The 22,520-nt window shown below is 39.1% G+C and overlaps 1 protein-coding gene across 1 annotated transcript in view; it reads left to right on the top strand.

The window, feature by feature from the left end:
* Window positions 1-22,520, top strand: part of clstn2a (calsyntenin 2a) — a 170,324-nt gene that overhangs the window by 78,075 nt on the left and 69,729 nt on the right. Inside the window, exon 3 of the mRNA XM_042427715.1 lies at window positions 10,247-10,369. Within this exon, the coding sequence (XP_042283649.1) occupies window positions 10,247-10,369 (123 nt within the window). The remainder of the gene's footprint in view (window positions 1-10,246; window positions 10,370-22,520) is intronic.

Below are 22,520 nucleotides of genomic sequence, written 5' to 3'. Positions count from 1 at the left end.
GCAAAATGTTGGGTTTGGGTCGGCAGTAAGTTAACACAACTCTGATACGGCCACCCCTCTGCAACTTCCAAAAAGCTGGCCAATCAGATCAGAGTGGGCTCATCAGGAAGGGGCCCTTAAAGAGACAGGAGCTAAGACTGTCTGTTAAGAGACAGAGGCTGAACTGAGGGGATGCATAAAGGGCCACTATAAGATAAATAAGGAGTTTTTTGAACTGTGAATTATGCAAAGCTACTCTTGTGGTGTCCCAGAATAAAAATATAGAGCTGGAAATGAGCATAATAGGTCCTCTTTAAAGTGTAATTACACAGATTACTTTTGTTTGGAATGGACCTACTTAGTTTAATTTACAATTTAATGTAGCAAAGTGATAAATTAAGTATAGACTTGTCATCTTCCTTAAATTACATCAAAAGTCCCATAATTCTTTCAGAATGTCATGCTTTCATAAGCTGAATGCTACTCTGATGTTTGAATGATGGTAATATTTAGTGTTATGTGGTAAGTCTTTCACAGTTATTTTATGCCTCGTGTCTTGAGCCTCAAGGTTAGCCTTTAATTTGTGATGTACTGTAGCTTTTCTGTTTGATGATTCTTAGACTGGTAAATCCCATTTAAACCTAAACAACTGCACTTGAGGGCAGCAAAAACAAGCTGTGAACAAAACAGTGACATATGATCACTTTTTAAGTTGATATGGTGTTAGCAAACATCTGGCTATTTACACGTATATAGCATTCAACATATGTGTTCATTCAGAGTCGAGTTTGTGTCCACCTGATTCAGTATTCACTCTCCTTTTAGCTCTGTTCTGGACCTCCACCATCTCCTGATGGGTCATCAGCTGCTAAATGCTGGACAGTGTTCACCATTTAGTCGCTAACTTCGTATGTATGCTGTTTGGTGCGGGACAGGTAGCATTCAGTCGACTATAAGAGCTTTTTCACTAAAAATAGCTGCCTACTGTGTCCACAAACAACTCCTTTCACACACAAGTATTCATGTGATCCATCATTAAACATAAATTAAATTCATTATAGTCACTTTAAAGACAGCAGAGCATGGGTTGCCTTTCTCTCTGTTTTGGATGTGGATAATTGATTTCTTTCCTGTTCAGAATTGTTGTCATTTTCTGAAACAACTCCACACACTCACCCTCAAGTCCCCATAGGATTCTACTGACTCATCAGATCCACCAGAATTAGAAACCTGCTGCGTTTCATCTTATGCTTACAAAGAGATACATACGACCACAGACCACTAACTTCCTATTCCCTCATTCCTTTCTTCCTCCTTTTCTCTTTCTGTGATTATTTGTATTTCTCTCTCTTTTGTCTTCCAGTAGTAGGTAAATCACTTTTTTTTTTTTTTACTTTTTTAAATTTGTTCTCATTAGTTTTTTTTCTGTGGCCAGCCCCTACAGTCTGCTCTACAAACACACCCACTCTGTCCTCAGATATACTCAAATAACTGCAGTTATGGAGGTCTATAAACTTTGCACCGCTATGTGCAAAATATTTGATGCCAATTAAACAAAGTGTCTTTGTTCCTTTGTTCCTTTGTTTTGATGCAGTCCACAACAGACAGGTAAAAGGAGGGAGCTGTACGTTGCAGAGCAATTATGACGCATCTGTGTCTCACATACTGTTGTTCAGATAGGAAAGCAACCTCCAAATTGTCTTGATGGGATTGTGGGCAAAGCCAAATTAAATCAAAAGGGGGGAAGAGGAGGGGTGGGGGCTTTATGGCTCATGGATGGTGGAAATGAGAGTTTATGGCCCCTTTAATTAGTTGTTAAGAAAAAAACAACATTAAAAACAACAACACAGCCTGTACAAGGAGGAAGGGTCCTGGGAGAGAGTGAGTGGGAAGAATTAATGTTCTGAAAATGACCCACTGGCCAGCTCCAACCTGGTTCTGCTTAAAGTGCAGCACTTATATGCAGCAGTCAATATACCTAATTACTGCATCTTGCACTTGAGCACTGGGACTGTAAAAGTCAGAGTTGATGCTCATAGTACTTATGGACCTAATGTAATGATTTTGTCCCCCGCCTCTCTCGGGTGCTACTGCTGTTGTGGTTGGTTCCCTTCTCGGTCATTCCTGTAATGCATTTAACTGTTATGTTACTGCACATGTCAGTGTTTCTCAGTGCTGGCCTCAAACACATTTATGAATTGTCAACAAACTGTGTGTTTTGCAAGCAAGTTGTAGCTTCAGGTAAGAATGCTTTCTGGTCCTTGAAACAAAAGAAAAATCAATTGAAGTGTCCTGACAAATAAAGAAGTGAAGTAAAGAAAAAGTTAAAAAAGTAATTAACCTTGTGTTGTGTATTTTGGTTAAAGCTGCATTAATTTATTGACATATTATGACCTTATAAAGTAATGACGGGGAAGTTTTAGCAAACAATTGCCTATTTACATATCCAAGAGACATAGAGCAACATTAGCATTCATTATCATGTTTCTGTCCACCTGACAAACTCTTGAGAAAAATATCTGGCTCTTTTGCTGCTAAATGCTTCACTATGTTCACCAGCTTGTCTCTAACTTTGTGTGTGTGCCATCTGGTGCTTGGCAGGTAGTGTACATTTGGATTTTTAGAGCTTTTTTGGGTTTGTCACTACAAGTGAGCCCTACAGTCATTTGGTTCATTTTAAAAATATTTATTGGTATTAGTACAGCTTTAAGGAGAGTATCTTACACCCCACAATCGCTGATTGACAGCAAACTAAAATATAAAGTTACTCTTGTATTTCTGTTTTACATTTACAATTATGTTAAATCAAAACATTGACTGCTGGCCAGTACTTAAAGATGCCCTCCAGAAAGGTTGAAAGACTCTGCTCAGAATAATAATTTGTAACTGTGGGTTTTCCACAAAAAAGTCCAATTACCCCATTAAAACCATAAAGAATACATCTACTGCCTCTCCCTCACTGAAAATTACAAATAAATATGCAAATATTTTTCTTTTCAAAAGATGGATTGCCAGACACAAGATGTCTCCTAATTCATTAAAAAGCTGAAAAGTCCATTCTCAGTGTTTGTGCACTGGAGGCTTCAAGTTTCCACATCACACTTTACATATGCATACTGGACGACAACTGGCTCAAAACTAGTTGTGATGTCACAAATCTTGTTCATAGGCCTGCCCCTTAAACTCAGATTTTCAGTGAGTGCAGAGAAACTTTCCCCCTTCAGCAGATGAATGTGAAAACAGTCTTCTAGTGTCAAAATCTTCACATATATCATTCTGCACAGTGAAGCTCAAACATCCAACTGAAGGAACAAGAAGAACAGAGAGATCTTTGAGCGGAGAGGGACTTTAATATTGTCCTCTACATTAATAAGAAGGTACAGTGCAGTTGCCTTAATTGACACCTAACATTGACATCTTAGGTTGGTGGAGGGATATTTTTCCCTGCATACACTAACAAGGGATTAAAGATTTTATCACATACTAATGATCTCTGGCCCCATGCTGTAAACTCCGCAAAGAGGTGTTGTAGTCACTTACTTCCCTCTCTGACAGCAATCAGTGATATCGAAAGAATTATATTGGGGATATTTTCAGACACACTAATGACTTGGATTGAACTTGTCCATCTCGTCTGCTCATGCTGTGTTATAACTGCTACACATAATTAACTCCTACATAGCCTAGATACTAAGATGCCATCAGTTAATCTTAGAAGTGTGGTATGAGAATCACCATTTACCACTGAAGCAATTATCACCTCCTAACTGAGCTGAATGGATATGAATCTGCAGTTTCAATTCTCAGACCACTTTTTATTATGAAACTAACAGCATCATAAACACTTTCCCACATGGACACATCACTATAAGAGACAAGTCTAGGATGAGATGATTTGTTTTAACTGCCTCATTAGAGGAAGGAAGAGAAAACACTATGATTAATTATCGCATTACCCATCCTGTGTCAGAGGAGAATCTAAATTTCTAAGTTTCCTCAAATACAGAGAACTAATACGTAATCCTCTTTGTGAGATAAATTATTTTAAATTCTCTCACCTGATTGTAATTTCTGTAAAATTATTATACTGTCAGTTAACAATAGTACCAAATTCATGTTCTGTTAATGAAGCTGGAAAGAGAAATTAGAGAAGGGCTTTATCTCTGCTTGACAATGAGAGAATGTATGAAGACCACACCATAAGTGAACAAAATTTTAAATTCATCTTTCTTTACCATTTTTACAATTTTTACCATTTGATTTACTTTAAGATATCTCTTTACAATATTTTTTGTGAGAGAAGTCATCACTGATTGCCTCATAAGATATCTGTTGCAGCCTTTTTGTACTAATTCTGTTATACATCTGAAATTATTTGATGACATTTTTCTGTTATTTGATAGTTGACAGAAAAGCATGACAAGAAAAAAGGGAAGAGAAAGGGTGATGACATGGGACAGATGGGCTACTACTGTTGACATTGTTTTTTTTATTTTTGTGACCTTTTACACTTATTGGATGGTTTTGACAATAAAGAGAGACAAGGAGCACAGGGTGCATGAGGAAAATGAAACGTGGCAAAGGTCTCCATCCACTTGGATCAGAGATCGGGACGTTAACGTTGACACTGCTGCTGGATCTTTCCATACATGCGAGGGATGGAGCCCCTTTCAATCAGTGCTATAATTTAATGATGTATGATATCTAGCATGTAATGTCTCCAATAGGAATTCAATTTAATATTTTTAATAGGAAAATAAATTGAGGGATTTGTAAAGGCCTATAGGCAGTTGCCTATTCTTCATACAGGAAGTGATAGCTATGCCTCTCTTCTATCTTTGATTGCCCCATTTTCCCTGACTCCCTTCCCCTATTATCTCCCCCTCCTCACCCCACCCCTTACCCACTGCCTCCAGTATCGCTGCTTCTGCTACTTCCTTTTTTCTCTTTTACTTTCATCTCTGTGTTAACCCTTTTCTTTCTCCCTCTTTTCATTCACTTTCCTCACGTCCCCACATTTTATAATGACGTGCTCTCATTCCCTCTTTTTATGCAGTATGTCCATCTGTATTAGCTACTTTTATCCCTGGTGTTGAGCAGCAGCAGCTTATAGGATCTACAGTCACACAACGAGTCACCCATTAACGCAGAGCTGTGTTTTTCTGGGGACACTGTATAATTATCTATCTGTGTTGGTGCATGGGCATTTAGGTCTGAGGGTGAATGTGTGTGTGCCCACCCAAGATTAATTACCACTCATTCTATCATTCTACCAAGGGTTCATCATTATTCTGTTACACTACTGAAATGCTGTTGCGGTCTGTGGTATTGTTTTCATCCCTTATTTTTCTATTCTTGGCTGCCTGTTACTGATTTACTCCACTTCTTTCATCCTCCTCTCTCACATTTCTATCATGTGCGTAGTGTACATTATCTCACTTTCCCCCTGTGTTGCCTGGTGGTGCTCTACTACTGCACAGGCGTTATTATGATTTACTGTAGGGCTCTTTTTTTGTGAATCCTGCGGCCATTACTGCATCACAATGATCCATCCAATAACCATCTGCACTTAAATACCATTACACTACCAGAAATAAAATAAAATAATTTAAAATGTAGTGTACTTTAGTTAGATTTTCCCTTTTATATGCAACGCTGATTGCTGACAATCTGAGGACAAAGTAGTTGCCTCCTCATTGCGATCTTCACTGACTTGAAGCGGAAGTTATATGGCATCAGACTTATGTTTGGCCAGAGTTGTTGAAAAGAAGATTACATTTGCAGATGTTGCTCCAGGTTACCTAGTGCTTTCGCACTCAGTCAATCAGTCTCCGACACGCCCGTTGATTTGCTGAAACTATGTAGAATAATAAATTATAACCAACAAGTGTGATCATAATCACAGAGGTTTCTGAGGTTATTTCTGCAGCAGCCTGGTTGTACCAGCAGATCTGGCGTGCTTAATTGTGTTTTAACAGAGCAGAACATGACTCCAATTAAAGACTGTAAATGGAACAGATACCTGCCGTCTTCTGATGGCTATGAAGAGAATCACTAGGGTAAAGGCCGTCAGAATAGACCACTAGCTGTTCTGGACAGAAAGAATCTCTCATTAATTTTTATTCCATCTTTTGGAATAAAACTTTTTTTTTTTTAATAAAAATGTTTTTCTCTGTGATCACATGACAGCTAGTTGAAGGATGTAGAAGGACCTTCACTAAATTAAGTGACCAAAATATTGTGCTGCTCCAAGCAGGTTGGCAACTGGCAATTATAGAGACACAATTACATTATATTCCTTCTTCATTTTTTTCTACCTCTTCTTTTTTGTCACATTATTTTCTCCATCGTTTTAAAAATACTTTTCACCCTTTTTATGATATACATATCTTTTATTTTCATTTGAACTTGTGCTTTTCTGTCTGTGACGGCACTTTGTACTGTAAATTAACTTTCTTCTTCTTATTGTATCTATGGAAAGATTACTCTATTCTACTGCAACAAATGACATCATAGTAATCAAATGAAGGTCAGATCAGAAATTGATTAGACATGACTTGACTTGATCAATACATTGATGGAGCAGTAACAAAGGGTCTCTTAGGATATGAGTTGGGACCCAAATTAAATACAGATTATCAACAAGCGGCGTCTATACAGTAATATGTTTTCATGTATCTCAGTCCCAAGCGACGGCACCAGCAGATATTTTGATTTTAGTACCACAATGGACAAGTTGACTGCAGTAATGATATTTACAGGAAATCTTGTTATTGGGTTTCTGTGTTCACATTACTGTCATATCAGATTTTACCCAGTGCCCTTCTGGATCCACTTTTAGACTGTTTGTCCTAGTAAGTGAATTAGTCCATAATGTGCAGTGTGATGCTGTAGTGCTGTAATGGTTGCAGATGTTAGGAAATGACCAGAGACAACCATAGATGTTGCAGTCAGTGACACTTATTAAAGGAGGAACCACACGCTACAACAATTTTCAGTATCAGAAATAATCGTATGGAAAACTGTGTGGTATATGCTTGTAGCAGAGCTGACTCTTGATTTTTTTCTCTTTGAATTCAAGCTTACCTCAAGTTTTGTTTCATTGCTGTGGCTCAGTACTGGGAAGACAGGGATGAATACCTTGAACGCATCACTAATGGCTTTACGGTACTACATGTCATGAAAGCCATTTTGGAAATAGTCCATTTCCATGGTCTGATGTGTGCTCTTTCTACAAAACAGCTCTTATATTAGACTCCCTTTAAAGAGGCACAGCTCTGCTGCCTCAACCGCCACCCAGTTTGTTTGGGATAAATGTAAGACCTTGAGCCAGAAATTGAACCTGCCATCCATGAGTAAACTGCACTAGCTGTGGGCTGCTATTAAACTTACTGAAGACATCTTCAAATGTAAATGAAATGCTGTGTGAGCATGATGTTAAACATGTATTTACAGTGGCACAGGAATGAAAAATCACTAGAATAAGGCCAATTTGTATAGTCTATTATAAAGTTGCCTCAGCAGTTCAATCTGTTATGGTCTTGGTTTTGGAGAGTCTCTTTATAAGATCATTTCAGTTCATTTCATATCTGCTTTTCACAAAAAAATATATAGTTTCAGTGCTGAATAACACCGAAGAGTAAATCCAAGGAAAGCCGTAAGTAAAAGGAGTAAGCTGCACCTACAATACGACATAAAAGTGTGTGTGCTAGTGTGCTTTAATCTACTGATTTTCAACCATTATATGTAAAATATTCCAGGTGTAAATATATCTAAACTCCACTTGAACGCAGACCTCCACTCTTCTTTCCACTTTCCAGCAGAGCAGAGTCCTGCTGTGTGTTGCAGTGCTTTCTATCTCCTGCATGAGCATGAGATGAGACTCCTAGTATGAATAATGTCTTCCCTTGTGGTTCTCTTTTGCTCCCTATATATCCACTCTCTACTCTCTCACAGCAGGGCGAGAGTCTCATCTAAAATGATCAGTAGGCCCTTGTCATAGGATTGAAGGAGTAGAAGGCAAATGTTCAGGAGAAGTAATGCACCAGCGAAATGATCTCCTATTGTTGACTAATTAGTGTGGTTTACGTTGTTATAACCAATAGAAACCACTGAAAAGGCATTTAATGTTATCAAGTGTGATCTAGCACTTTTCCCACTTCCTAAAAAGTTTTTACATTTGGTTCTCACTTGACACTGCTGCCTTAAATCTTTCCACTCACAGCATTTTCTTTATAGCTTTAAATTTCCTTTGTGCAGGCATAACACTCACTTCCTGTTTTTCTTTGACCCTGTTATATCAGCACAGTATCGTGACAAGCGGGGGAGAAAATGGAATAGTAGGACAAAACTACTGAAATTTGTCCAAACAGATGAAACGCTGTGAGAAGGTTTTAGGAACAGTTTGAAGCATTTTAAATCGCTGCCAGCTGGACATGTCATCTGCTCATTGGCATGAGACAAAGCTTTCCTCTTCAGTGGATTGAAAGGTCAAGTTGACATCCCAGCTCCCAGCAGAGAGTGACACTTGTACACCAGAGACGTGTGCATACTGTATATGTGTGTGTAAACAAAAGTGCACATGCACATATGGTTGTTCTTGTGGCTTATGCATCGGTCTCTATCTACTTGTGAGGTCCCGCCACGAGAAAGTGGAAGGAAGTTTAATTTACGCTGGCAGTAATTACGTGTGATGGTGATCTGCGTTAATCTCTAGCTCATCTTCTCGACTATTCAATCACATTTGTGGCACAGTTGTTAGATTCTCCATTTTGCAGAACACCACATAGAAAAAAGGAACAATAAGAAAGCACTAGAGAGAGGGATGATGGTGCTGGAGGAAGGGCAGAGATGTAGAGGTCAAAACACAGCTTAACACAGAGTTGGGTATAGATTCTGTAGTTCACTGTGGCAGTATGTCTGGGTTAAGATTACAGTTTAGAACTGTGTCACTAAAAATAAAGGCTGGTGGATACAACAAAGATTTTCTGGACTACTGAGACTAATGTTTCCCCAACTAAGTCAAGATAGAAGATTAAAGCTTTGCTGGTGCTTGATGTACAGCGAATCATCAAGCACAAATGGCAGTGTAGCCATTGGTGAGGAGACACATGACTGTCTACAACCTCCCCAGGCCAACAGAGAGAGTTATCAGTGACAAGGGGGTTATTTACTAAACACCTGCAATTTCTGAACTTACCTGGGTATTTACTAAGACTGCAAATGTAAGCCCAGCCATTCATCCGTTCATCTGATTTGCATAAAGTGCAGCTAAAAAAGATCTGATGGCAGACTGTTGTGATACATGTTTCACCTGTCTGGAGAGTAATGGAGCGTGTGTAGAGTAGAGTGGTTTCTGCCGCTGAACTTGAAATATCGGTTGAAGGGGACACACTTCTGGAACTGCAAATGTGCTCTCCTTCCTGCCAGAGGAAGCGTGGGCCATTAAAAGTCAGGAAAAATAGGCAGGAGGGACCTGAGGGAAACAGAAAGGTAAAGTCATGTGAAAAAAAAACAGGCCATTGCATCACTGCACTTTTGTCTTTTGATGTGGTGCTGAACTGAGAGCTCAGCTAAAGGAACTTTGTAATGCGTCATGTAAATTGTGGTTCTCTCTCTCTCTCACTGAACTGACCTGGCTATAGCTTCTCAACCTCCGTATATGTATGGAGATTTTACACCTGCTTTTCCCAGTTTCCATAGAGGTTAATCTGCGGTGATAAATCGGGTGCAGTAGATATTTCTATAAATTTCCATTCCCTCCTGCAATATTTGGTTTAAAGGGGTAACCTCTAAACAAGGACACCTTAAAATACATATACTGCATGTGACCAAACGTGGTGCCGCTTTTCTTCCATTTCACCTTCCTTTAGTAAGTAAGGACAAACAACAACAATTTAGCTCTTAAGTGCATAATAAAGGACAACACTGTGAGTACAAAAAAAGGGAAAATCAATATTTTTTCCCCCACAATACTCACCCTCTGACTTTCATTAGTCAGTCTATCATCTGTAACAACCTCAGAGATCAATCACAAACCACGGTGATGATCACAACTTAATGTTTGACTTCTCTGTCCTCTTGGAGTGACTCGGCCCATTTAGATACACTGATGAACACTAGGGAAAAAAAGCATGTGAGTTACAATAACATCTCTTAGAATACTGCTATAAAGTGAAATGCGCAAGTAAAAAGTAATATTATAAAGGGAGACAGTAACATTTATGGTATTTCATCCTTTTTTCCTCCTCTTCCTTCTCTTCCACAGTCAACAAGCACAAGCCGTGGATAGAGACGTCTTACCATGGTGTGATCACAGAGAACATGGACACGGTGCTGCTGGACCCTCCACTTGTAGCTCTAGACAAGGATGCCCCGGTCCCCTATGCTGGTAGGAAAGACACACAACAACACAGAGTACACAGAAAAAACGTCTGCTGTATTTGCACACTGAGGTGAACACACATTTAGAAAAGTATACAATAAGACGCATGCAGTGTAAACACCCTCCCACACATACACACCCTCTGACATACACATTAGACAAGGATGCCTCAGTACTCTGTGCAGGCAACTGTGGCAACTTCACACCGCAGGACAAAACTGATGATCCAACAGTTCTCTGTACTCACTGTTTGTCATGGAGACTGAATTCCATTTATCACCCTTAGCAAAGCAAAACAAACGATTTTCTCTTTTTTTAAAGAGTGCTGTCATCTCATCGCTGCTTAAATTAGGCACCACCAGTATATGATTAAATATGAACATTCATAAAAATTCCAAAATACATTAACTTTAAACTTTCTTGACTTCAGTGGTGCTGTTTTATATGAAACCTGGGACTAGGGGGTGAGTTGTTTTAAACATCCAATAAGAGGAAGATGGAGGCAGATGGAGGAAAGACAACTGACTGATTGAAGCTGTGGTTTATGAGAATGCATTTATTTTCATCATCTTGTCAGGTTTCGAGTTAACATACATCTTCATCACTCCCCCGACAGGGATCTATTTAAGGCTTCCTCTAATTGTGACTGCGTGTCATCCTTTTTCTTGCTGCTAAATTGGCCCATTTTACCTGTCCAAAAGAATGTTCTCAAAAGATTTTCCTGCATGCCATGTCATCTTTTCATGATGACAATGTTAATTTTTGAACCTAAATCTTAATCAGACAAAGTGGAGCGGGCCTTTTATTTCAGACATTCATGTCTCCTTTAATTAGGCTTTAGACTAAACGATTTGCATAAATTGTGGATTAAGGCTGCAACTACAGATTATTTTCATTATTGATTAATCTGCTGTTTATTTTCTCGATTAATCAATTAATCGTTATGTCTATAAAATGCCAAAAATTTGTGAAAAGAGACGGTGGGTGACGTCCTCAAATGTCTTGTTTTAGTCCAACAGTCCAAAACCCAAAGATATTCAGTTTACTATCATGCACGACAAAAAAAGCAACAATTCTCACATTATAGAAGCTAAAAATAGCAAATATTTGGCATTTTTGCATAAGCAAATGACTGAAATGATTATTCCATTTTCAACGCTCCCTATTATGGATCCCAGCTCCAGTTATATTTAATTCCAAATTTATTTATCTCTTTTCAGATTGTGCTATTTTGCTATATGCAATGTAGCCTCACTACAGATATACATTTCTAATGTTTTTTTTATCCTAACTACAATGTATACATTCATGTTTTAACTTATGTAAATTGATGCCTAAATCAAAAAATTACTCTTTAGAAATGCATCATCATACAGTGCAAAAACACAGTAAGCTTGAACTGAGGGGTTTATACTCAGGATTTAGTGGTAGTATTAGATTTATAGATGGTCTGCATTCATTTAAGAAAAAAAGGTTTCCACAGTTTAATGGAACAGTAAAAATTCCCTGAATAATCTGTGAAAAACAGCTCCAGGACAACATTTCTTCTGTTTAACTTTTTATTGCTGCTCAGATGCCACCCAGCCATAATGGTTTTGTTAACACAGTTGTTGGAAGCATAGTGCTGACTGAACCCCAAAGCTGTGTGGTTGAGTCACAGAACAGGTACCCATGTTATAATGACAGCACAATATCATTATAAACCTCATCTCCAGATGATTGTTTCAGATGTTGATTGTGTTGTCTAACAAGAGCAGAAATCAGACAGCCGTCACGCAGGTACAGCGGTGCTGACAGTGACAGGAAGGAGAGAGCTGTTATAATTAGACAAAGTATTCTGAGACTCAAAGGCAAACAAAGAGGCTTTTTGGCAGCTAATGCTTAACAGCTCATTATGGTAAAATGGCTCCTATTAATCCCAACGCTGACAATCATGGAAAACTGATACTCAGCTATTTTTGGCTGGACCGCAACAGCAGGACCAGCCCTACACATGCGGTTGTACGTGACTCACTGAGTAGCTGAGTAGCTGAGTGATGAAGTTACACCATTGGTCGGCTGGCCAAGTGTAAGAGTTTCCCTATTGGCTGTTGCTCTTTCAAAATGAATCGGCACAAACAATTTTCCATTACGTCCTCAGGGGGCGTTTACAGCGCTTCCACTCACCCTATTTACACAGGACTAATATTACTTTGAAAAAGCTTTATTAATTTTTAACAGGTTCACAATTTACAAAACAAAATACGTACATAAGACACAAATCCCAAATACAATGAATAGATATTACTTGGGGACCTCATGCAATTTAGAAATTACCCGCCACCCACTTTTGTGCAGTGCGGCACATTCGCATCAGACAAGCAAAGTCTGTATTTTACTTGAATCTATTGACTTTATCCCCCCAGACATGCATGACAACATGACAGGCTGCAACATTTTACAGTCTTGTCTGTAAATGACCTGAATACATTACTGTAATGGAAACAGAGGACAGCGTGATGCAGAGCAACTGTGTTTCCTGCTCCAAGCTCTCAGCTCCTCTGTTAAATGCAGCAAAGTTGGCTAAAATCCTCTTTAAACAGAAACATACCAGCGTCTGTGCCATCTCCTCCTCTACTGTCCAGTATGATCGACTCTTCTGCTGACGGTGCTGTCAGAAGTTGGCAGGAGAGATGCTCAGTGGTGTGCTTGGATTTTATAACTCAACTACTACCAGGACACACACTTTTTATTCCTCTGATGTTTTCACATCACAAGCGATGAACAACAGCATTTAAACACAAGTCTTGCAGGTAAAACATGAGACTCATGTAGGCTTTTGAAGAATTTTAGCTTTACAAATTACGGACATGGCAGATTTACACTGGATTAAGACCACAGACGACCGCCGCAATTATTACAAATTACTAGAGATTGTAAGGCATGAGGGAGAGCACACAGTTAAAGGAAAACTATGCAGGATTTGTCAGTTGGTGTTTGTAAACACACAGCATTCAACCAAAGAAAATCTTGGTCGACTAAAATCGTACATAATCTTCAACTAATCGATTAGTCGTGGGGGGGTGTAACGGGACAGAGTGGGACACAGTACACACATTTCTCTGTTCTGTATTTCTCTGTTTTGTGTCTTTGTTGCTAACTTTGGAGCTAACCCCCTTCACTTTTCCAGCATTTGGAGAAACAACAGACATGACTTTTTAGCATTTATTAATTGACACACTGTAGTCTGTACTGTACATTTACTGCCAGACTGATAACTTACTACTAACCTTTTCCTCTGCCCCGCTCGCATCCACTGTCACTTCTCTGCCCCTCGCTCTTTCCCACTCGCTACGCAATCATACTCCTTAACGGAGCCACACTACCAATAGTTTCCCAGGCAACGACAGAGGTTGACTCACGTACCGGAACAGCGCTGCACAGAGACTCCCAAACGCTATTGATTTCCGAATGAATGGATATTCATTCAGAAATCAAATATTAAAAAATATTTTATTGGCCTGGCGGGGGTTCTCGTTGTGTCATTATGGAGAAACACAGATTCAGTAAACGTTCAGTACGTTCAGTAAACTTCGAGTACAGTTAGACCCAGCGGTCTCCATTAGGTTGGGTGAGTTCAAAGTTGTGAAAACAACGGAGGTGTTTTGGATACACCCCCGTTTTCACAGGTAATTTGTTAGTCTGTCCCTCCCGCCGCAGGAGATAATGGATTACTCCTGGAAAGCTGTTGATGTAGCACTTTTCTCCTTATGAAAATAACACAGAGATTGTTCGACCAATGAGAATTTAGTCAGACGAGAGCTTATCGACCAACTAATCGACCATTCGACCAGCAGACTACAGCCCTAGTTATTTTCAGATTGTTTCATGGCGGTTCCATTCTAAAGCACAAATAAACACGCCCACACCTCTACACAACCCTGCGGGAAGGTGCCGCATTGCTGGATTTCGTGTGAATGCAGAGCTTCATCCCGTCCACTGTGGCCTCTCTGCTCTACATGTGTGTAGCTCAGCCCTGCCCTCGGTCAAGAAGACACACAGACCTGCAGCTCTTTATATGTCCAAGACACAGAGACAGAGAGCAGAGCACAGGAGAAGATAGACTTAAGATAGAGTGGAAAGTAGGCTATTGTTGTTGCAACTGCATTTATAACATTTTTTTTTGACTCAAACGTAGCTTAACCATGTCATGTGATATTCTGCTTCAGTACAAATAATACCAGGACCACTACAGAAAATAGTATTTAACATCCAGGAATTCACATTATAGACACTACCATTGACTATCCCTGTAACAAATTGGCCACAATTTTGCACACCCAAACATGGTCCAGCCATATACTAGGTTATGTAGTTTTGTTCTCCCTCTATTTTCCATTTTTGATTTTGTTTTAATGCTACAACCATTTTTTTTTCTTTTTCAATGTTATGTGTGAGCTGTTCTGTAAATAATGGAAAAATACGGCTGCCCTTGAAGAGTGTGAAACAGTCAGTTTAAAGGCTCTTTTTTTCCATTTTCCTCACAGGTCCTTGTATTGTACAAATACTGTACAGTGTAACCCAAATAATGTGGCATATGTACTGTATATAAAAATTTAATGATCCCTTGGAGGGGAAAAAAATTAACAGAATATATCATGGAAAAATATCAACTTAATTCATCTTTTATTCATATCACAAATGTGGATGCTGAATATACTCCTTACAATACAAAGCCCAACTTAGTAATCAAATCCTATGTGAGGAGCAGTGAAGGTTTAATGGCAAAACAAAACAAGCAGGCAGACAAAAGAGGAAATTAAATTTGATTGTCTTTCTCAATGATTAACACTTGGTTTGTTGAGTTGACAAGGTCAAACCTGGTGAAATATCATTTGAGAGGACCAGCAGAGCTCTGCTCTGGCTGCTGACTGGTGATACTTCTCTCCTTGAATGTTTTTCATTGCATGGGATCTAATGAATGAAACCCTCACAATAGCTACCAAGGAGACTCAGAAAAAATGGCCATCAAAAGAGCAGCTCTGTCCCAATTTATCTCCCTTTGCAATTGTCTTCTGCTACAGTTCTCCCTCTGTTTTGCACAAACTCACACAAACGCCCCTCCCCTTCTTGGAGTCTCTGTCTAGCTATTCTTTTAAATCTTTATCTCAATGCGTTCCTCTGTTTATGTCTTTCTCTCCACCTAGTGCCACATTTCTTCTTTCTCAATCCTTTCTCCTCTTCTCCATCCCGACACCTTGCTCCTAGCAAGCCTACAGTGTGTACAGGCAGTCGCTTATGCATTACAGACACTCTCATCAATCCTGGTTTTGTTTTACTGCAGAAAGGAGTAGGCTGTCCTTCTGGCTTCCCATTAATTGTAGTGTGGGAACGCAGACCAGGATTGTTTAGTACTTGCCTATTTTCTCCTCTCCCCTCATCCTTTATTTCACCTCCAATTCTTTGGCCTTCCATCAGTAGTGCTTCTCATAACATCTCATCCCCTCACTTCTTACCTCCTCTCACCTTTTTATCTAAATGTTTTTCTCCTTTTCTTCCTGTCTCTCATTCTGTCCTGCCCTCTCCTGCGGCCCCACATTTCACTTTGATGTAAACTACCCACAGTGGGCCTAACTTGAACATTATACGCTGAAACAGGCATCCTGGAGATAAATTATTATTACTGCATGCCATGATGGCATTCTCTATCCTCTGCCCCCCCAGCGCCTCCCTCGGAGCAAAGGTGTGTGGGTAGAGGAGTATGTGCTGATCGAGCGTTCTCAATCAAATTAGCATGAGGTATGGTGGCAGTGGACTCGGGGGTGCTGCGAGGCAAGCAGGCAGTTTCATTTGCTTATTCTTTATCTCAAGGCCACAGTCAACAGGCACAGATTCTCCCCATTCATCACGGTACCAGAATAATGTGCTGTGGTACAGTGTTTCCTCTGCAGAACTCACATGGGGTAAAGGAACAAAAGTAGTAAGGAAATGGTAGAGAAAAGGAGAATGGATAGCTGAGAGAGAAAATGGAAGAGACATATGCACAATGAAAATGAGAGAAGGTCATCACAAGCAGCAGCCATGAAGAAACATGAACAATTATTCCCATTGGTTGGAAATTATTATTTGTATGCATGTGGGTGTGTTTGTTTAAACTATAACTCTCAGCATTTAGTAGTACTCAGTAATATTGTTGAATTTAATGCGTTTTAAGTGTGAGTCACTATGTTTCGTTGGTACTTGATCATCATCATCCATTTTATCCCTCATATTTAATGAATTCTTTATCCATATTCACTGCACTGTGCATCATCAGTCCAGTAACATCTTGTCTATACCTGCTGTGTAGTGAAAGTAGCACATCAACAATGCAGCAGCTTCAGTCGTCCGTTAGTGTCTATGCTGGATGCTTTCAGCTGCACTGTTGTCAGCTTAGACCTGTTTTGACCTGGTCACAGTCCAATACATAATCACTGCAAGCCTCTTGAAGCAAATGTGCGATTGTGATATGAGGCAATGCAAATAATACAAATGAAATTGACTTTGACACCTGTAGTTATGCACATAAGAAAATAGACCTGAAGACTATTTGTGCGACTGACAAATGTAACAAGGATGTACAGCAAATTCAAACTACATTTTGGACTTCTTTGACTTTTTTTTATATCAGTAGACTTTCTTGAGTTAATAATTTGGTAAATTACAGAGAATTTGTTCAGCCACTACTTAGTTTGGTGAAGAGCAAACCTCTTGCTTCCACTCCTACAGAGTTGACAAAGTCACCATATTGTATATGAAAGAAAGCATGTTTCGAATGTTTTGATTATAACTTATCAACAGAATTTTAATTATGCAATCAGCTGGACACACGCAGGGTCCAAAAGACTGAGACCACTAGTCAAGATACTTCTGTTTTGCATTTGTTTCAAATGTAACACTATTTTTTTCATCACAAAAGGTAATATCAACTTAACAATTTGAGTGAAGAGTTGACTCTTTGAAATATGTACATGAATTTCAGAATATCTCAGTATTAGGTATGTCCCCCTTTTGCTTTAATAACAGCATGCACTCAAGCTTGCATGGACTCTACAAATTTGTGCAAAACCTGATGACCCATGTTATCCCAGCATGATTTGACAATGTTCCAAAGAGCTTCTTGTGATGCCACTTAATACTCGGCTTTCTCAGTCTTCAAGTGCCCCCGTAAATGTTCAGTGGGGTTGAGGTCAGGTGACTGTGAAGGAAAGTCCATGACAATCAGGACTCCTTGGTCTTCTTTGGTCTCAAGTAGTCTCGAGTAGTTTTGCTAAGCTTTGAGGTGTGTTTGGGGTCATTATCCTGCCGCAGTATGAATCCTTCTCCACAAAGATCTAGTCAATTCGGTGCAGGTGTCCAACTCCAGACTTGAATATTCCTACCACCATGTTTAACTGTAGGTTTGATACAGTGTGGTATCATTCTCTCTCATGTTTGTCTCCTTACATGCAACCTTCTGTTACTGACATAAATCTCAAACTTGGATTCATCCATAAATAGGACTTTTTTTCATCCACTGTGAAATGCTGGTATTTCTTAGTCCACCCTAAGCGTTTGTTTCCCCCTCCTGAGAAGTGGTTTAAAAACTGCCACTCGTCCTCTGAGACCACTACAAGACAGCCTTCTTTTGACAGTAATTTTGCTAATTGGAGTCTTTATTTAGTCTTTATTTAGCAAATTCTGTATATGTGATGAAGTTGCTCTTCTATCTCACAGGGAACTAAGCTTGATGTATTGATCTTCCAATGTTGTGGTTACTTTTGGTCTGCCTGATCGTGCTTTGGATACAACTGATCCAGTTTCTGCAAAGCGTTTTAGAGTTTCATGCACTGACCTCTTAGAAACCTTTGATGCTGAGAAAGCCCCTCTTTGCTTAGAATAACAATCTGACTTCTGACACTGGCACTTAATTCTGATGCCATGTTTCCCACTATCGCAATGCTACTTAGTGAGCAATGATCTGCTGGAAACTTGAGGCACAGCCATATTTATAAGAGGTGAACACTGGCTACAAGTTAAATTACTTAAGCGAGCCTCTGATGAATAGATCAAATCCACCTGAGTGTCATCTGAACATATGCTTCAATGGAAGGAATGCAACTCAAAGAAATCTGACCTTTTGTACAAAGGAGTTAAGTTGCCAGTTGTCAATGCCACAAATGTGCTTAAATCTGACAGCCGACCTAGAAATAATGCAGAATCTTAAATATTTCTTCTCATTTTAAATGTCATAACTTCTTGTGTTTTTAAATGTTTCTGAATCCTCAAAATTTCTGATTATTTCTAGGTTTATGTGAAAATACCAGAGATTTTCAGATGTGAACTTTTGAACCCCACTGTATGTGTGTGGTGGTGAAGACACAAATATACAAACTCTATTTCTCTGCATTTCTTCCCCTGAATAAGATTAGAGTTCTTCAGTAGATACATACTATAATTCCTCATGGCACCGGTGTGTAAACCCCTGACAGTCCATCTATTGCCAGCATCAGGCCAAAGTTAAGGTCACATTTACATTTAGATTCTGAATAGGTCATATCTGAGTCAGAAAATATAGTCTGGCCAACTTTAACCAATGAAATCAACCACCATTTTAAAATGGCCAAAAACATTATTTTCCTACAAAAGTTGATCAAGTCCTTACTTTCTCTTTCATTGCTACCATGTCAACTCTAAACCTCTTGATCATGATTGGATAACTGGCTTCTAATAGAAAATGTTGATATTAGATGTTTTTGCTTTGGTTACACTTTTGCAACAGGGTTGAAAATGCGTACACATATTCCACTGTTGAAAGTTGCTTTCTTTTTCAACATAACTTTTGTTAGAAAGACAAAATATTTTTTGTCACCATTCATCCTATTTTTTTACCAAGCACACAGTGAAAATCCACTTATTGCTTTTAGTGTGATATGGAAACTATATGACTTATTATCATAAGTTTAAAGTCAGTGTTGAGCAGGAGATTTAAAAAAAAATGTATCTATTATTTTCTTTTTTTCATTGGATAGTGTGCAGTGAAGAGGCAGAAGGAAACAAGGGGAGAGAGAGAGATGGTATGGTGTGTAACAAAGGTCCCTGGCTGGAATCGAACCAGGGATGTTGCAATTATGTGGCTTGCACAGTAACCATTTGGCCACTGGGGTGCTTTGAGCAGGGGCCAGCTGCATAAACAATGCGTTCACACAAAAACAACGTGTATGCCATTTCCTGCACATAAACTGGTATTTATAAACACAGACTATGCCGATGCAACACAGTCGGTGAAACAGCACTTCTTCTTTCCTCTTGGTTTCATTTCAACTGATATGAAAACATCTGGATCAGGGTTTGTCTTCATCCATTTATGGCTAATTGTGGGAGTGGAATGAGGCTTGTGCACATTCGCTTAGTCGCTCAATGACTGAGATTTATAAAACAGAACCGTGCATATGCATGGCTTTATAAATCTGATGAAAAGAATGCGTATGCTTATTTCTGGCTTTGTGTGCACACAGTTTTAGTCATGAATCAGAGTTTTATGCATCTGGCCCCTTGAGTTTTCTAATGAAAAGCAAATACTTTGAATTGAGTGAGCATGCATTATTTTCAGTACATGACTTGTAATGAGTCACAATGAAAGACAGCTGAATAGGTTTGTTGAGTTCTTGTATTGTGAGTGAAGAGTTTTCCTGCAGTTCTGTCAGGAACAATCACATCTTTTATTACCGGCAAGGAAGACACACACAGAAATTCAAACTGTTAGGTGGAAAGACAAGTTCTCATTGCTGCATAATGCTATTTTGCTTGTACCCCCTGAATTGCTGTTTGCAGCTGTATTGGTTTTTCTCTTAGCACAGAAGCAATGTTAACAGCATCTGATGTACTGTACTTGTGTGTCGATCAAAATATTTTCCATCTGCTCAAAAACAGTACAATGGCATATTATTACAATCTAAAAAGAGAGACAGGACAGTAAGAGCGGAATGGAAAATGTGACTAAATAAAGAAGAAGAGAAACTAATGTCATGATGGAGTTCAAGTACAATATTACAGTACCACTGATAACAGCAATAGTTTCATTTTCACACGATAATGATAGTCAGTTTCCCTTCGCCAAATCCCAGTCTACCTGCAGTGACTACCTGAGAGTGAAACTACACCAAAGTGACAAAAGCAGGGGTGCTAATTAAACTGTGGGACCCAACAAAGCAGAAGCTATGACACACTTCAAAGGTGTTGAGGCAAAGAAGGAAGCAAAACACAGAGGGGGAGAGAGACAAAAAGAATGTCAGAAAAAAGGGAGGTGGGGAGAGAAGAGATGAAAGAGAGAAACAAAGGTAGACCCAGGAAACTGGGATATGCAGTGTGTGTGTGTGAGAGAGAGAGAGATAGATAGACAGAGAGAGAGAGACAGAAAGGGGGAACATACAGATATGATGTGATGGATCATCAAAGGTTAAGCGAGAGTATTGAAGGGACAGTCTGATCAAACCACGCAGGTGTCTGTCTGTCTGCGAGATGAAGAACATATCATTTTGCCTGCCTCTCTCTTTCTTTCTCTTTCTCTTTCTCTCTCTTTGTCTCTGTCCTCTTTGCCTCTGTGTAGCTGATAAATTTCTGCAGTGGCTGCTTAGTCATGAGGTAATGGTGAAGCAGGTCTGCAACATGAAACAGATGCAGAACATCAAAGATTCTGATGCTCTTTTGATGGCTGACACCTACCTACAAACCAGATCTGTCTGCAGCAGACCTGCTTGAGTGTGATATACATTTTGTCAGAAGCTTGTCTGTTAACGTTAACCCCTAAATACAGTAATAACACGACATCATTACAGCTGCACTAATCAATATTTTTCTATTAACAATGGCTCCAATGACTATGTGTAATGTGAAATGGATTACTCATTGTGACAAAACCACAAATAACTATCACAGACTCTGCAGTTCATCTCTGCTTTATGGAGCTTTTTAATGTCTTTCAGCTCATTGTTTTGGTTTTAGGGGCAGCAGCTACCTGTCCAGCACCAAATGGCAGAAAGGCAAAAGTTAGCAACTAGCTGGTGAACATAGTGGAGCATTTAATAGCCAAGAAGCGAGATATTTCCGTTCAGAGTTGTTGGAGACCAAAACAAACAATATATATACAATACTTACAGTAATTACTAATAATGTGCTAAGTTGAGTCATTAAATAAATCCAGTTTTACTGATATATTATTGGTTAAGTCAGTTAGGCTTTATAATTTATAAAATGGTACCAATTTATAATTGGTATCATCAGCATTAGTGGTTCTCAGGTTAAACAGATTGGAAAAATATATTAGTTGCTTTTGCAGTGTGTGTGTGTTTGTTTGTTATACCTCACACAATGATTTAGACACAAAAAATGGAAATGTTCATAAAAAGGATGCAACACTTAAAAAAAACTTGTACCTTGCCCAGACACAAGTCCCCAGAGGTTCTTGAGATGTAGTACAGTTTTGTCTGTGCAATCCTTTCTCCTTATACTTATCTCGTTCTGTTTGTACAGTATCTCCCATTGCTTTCTGTTGAGGGCAGGAGACTGGCTGTCAGCGAACTGTTAAGAGTGCGTGTATTGATATCTCCTCCTTGCCTTAGGACATGAGTTTCAGTGCTATACTTCCACATCCATCTCTTAGTATTTTCTTGCAGCAGGACAGATGCATTTCCCCTTTTTTCCCTTTTATCAGTCCTCTCAAGCCCTTTTCTGGTTTTCCCTGTCCCTCACTGTCTCTGTCCCTGAACCTGAATCCTCCTTTGAACTACTCCACACAGTCATGCTTTCCGTAACATCCTCTTATAACAAATCAGATATATATCGTGTTTGTCACATTTGATTGATTTTGCTCTCCCTTGGCCTTGTATCTGATCTACTGTACTTACATGTTTGCCCTCAGGTTTGTTAGATTGCCAGTCAGTCTCCATGCAGGGTCTGTTGTCTGCTGCTCATACATGAAGACCGTTGATAATCTAAAAAAAAATAGATTTTGATCAAATCACTGTTAAAGGGTAAACTAACATTCTACCTTCTAAATGTTAATTTTATTAAATGATTGAATGTTCCTATAATGAAATGTCAAAGTACAACAGATTTCCCTCAGAACTGAATATGATTAAAGGAGTAAACTGTTCTCCCT

Source organism: Thunnus maccoyii, chromosome 12, assembly GCF_910596095.1.
Source record: "Thunnus maccoyii chromosome 12, fThuMac1.1, whole genome shotgun sequence".
In the NCBI taxonomy this organism is placed as follows: domain Eukaryota; kingdom Metazoa; phylum Chordata; class Actinopteri; order Scombriformes; family Scombridae; genus Thunnus; species Thunnus maccoyii.
This window is presented reverse-complemented; position numbering and strand designations above follow the sequence as displayed.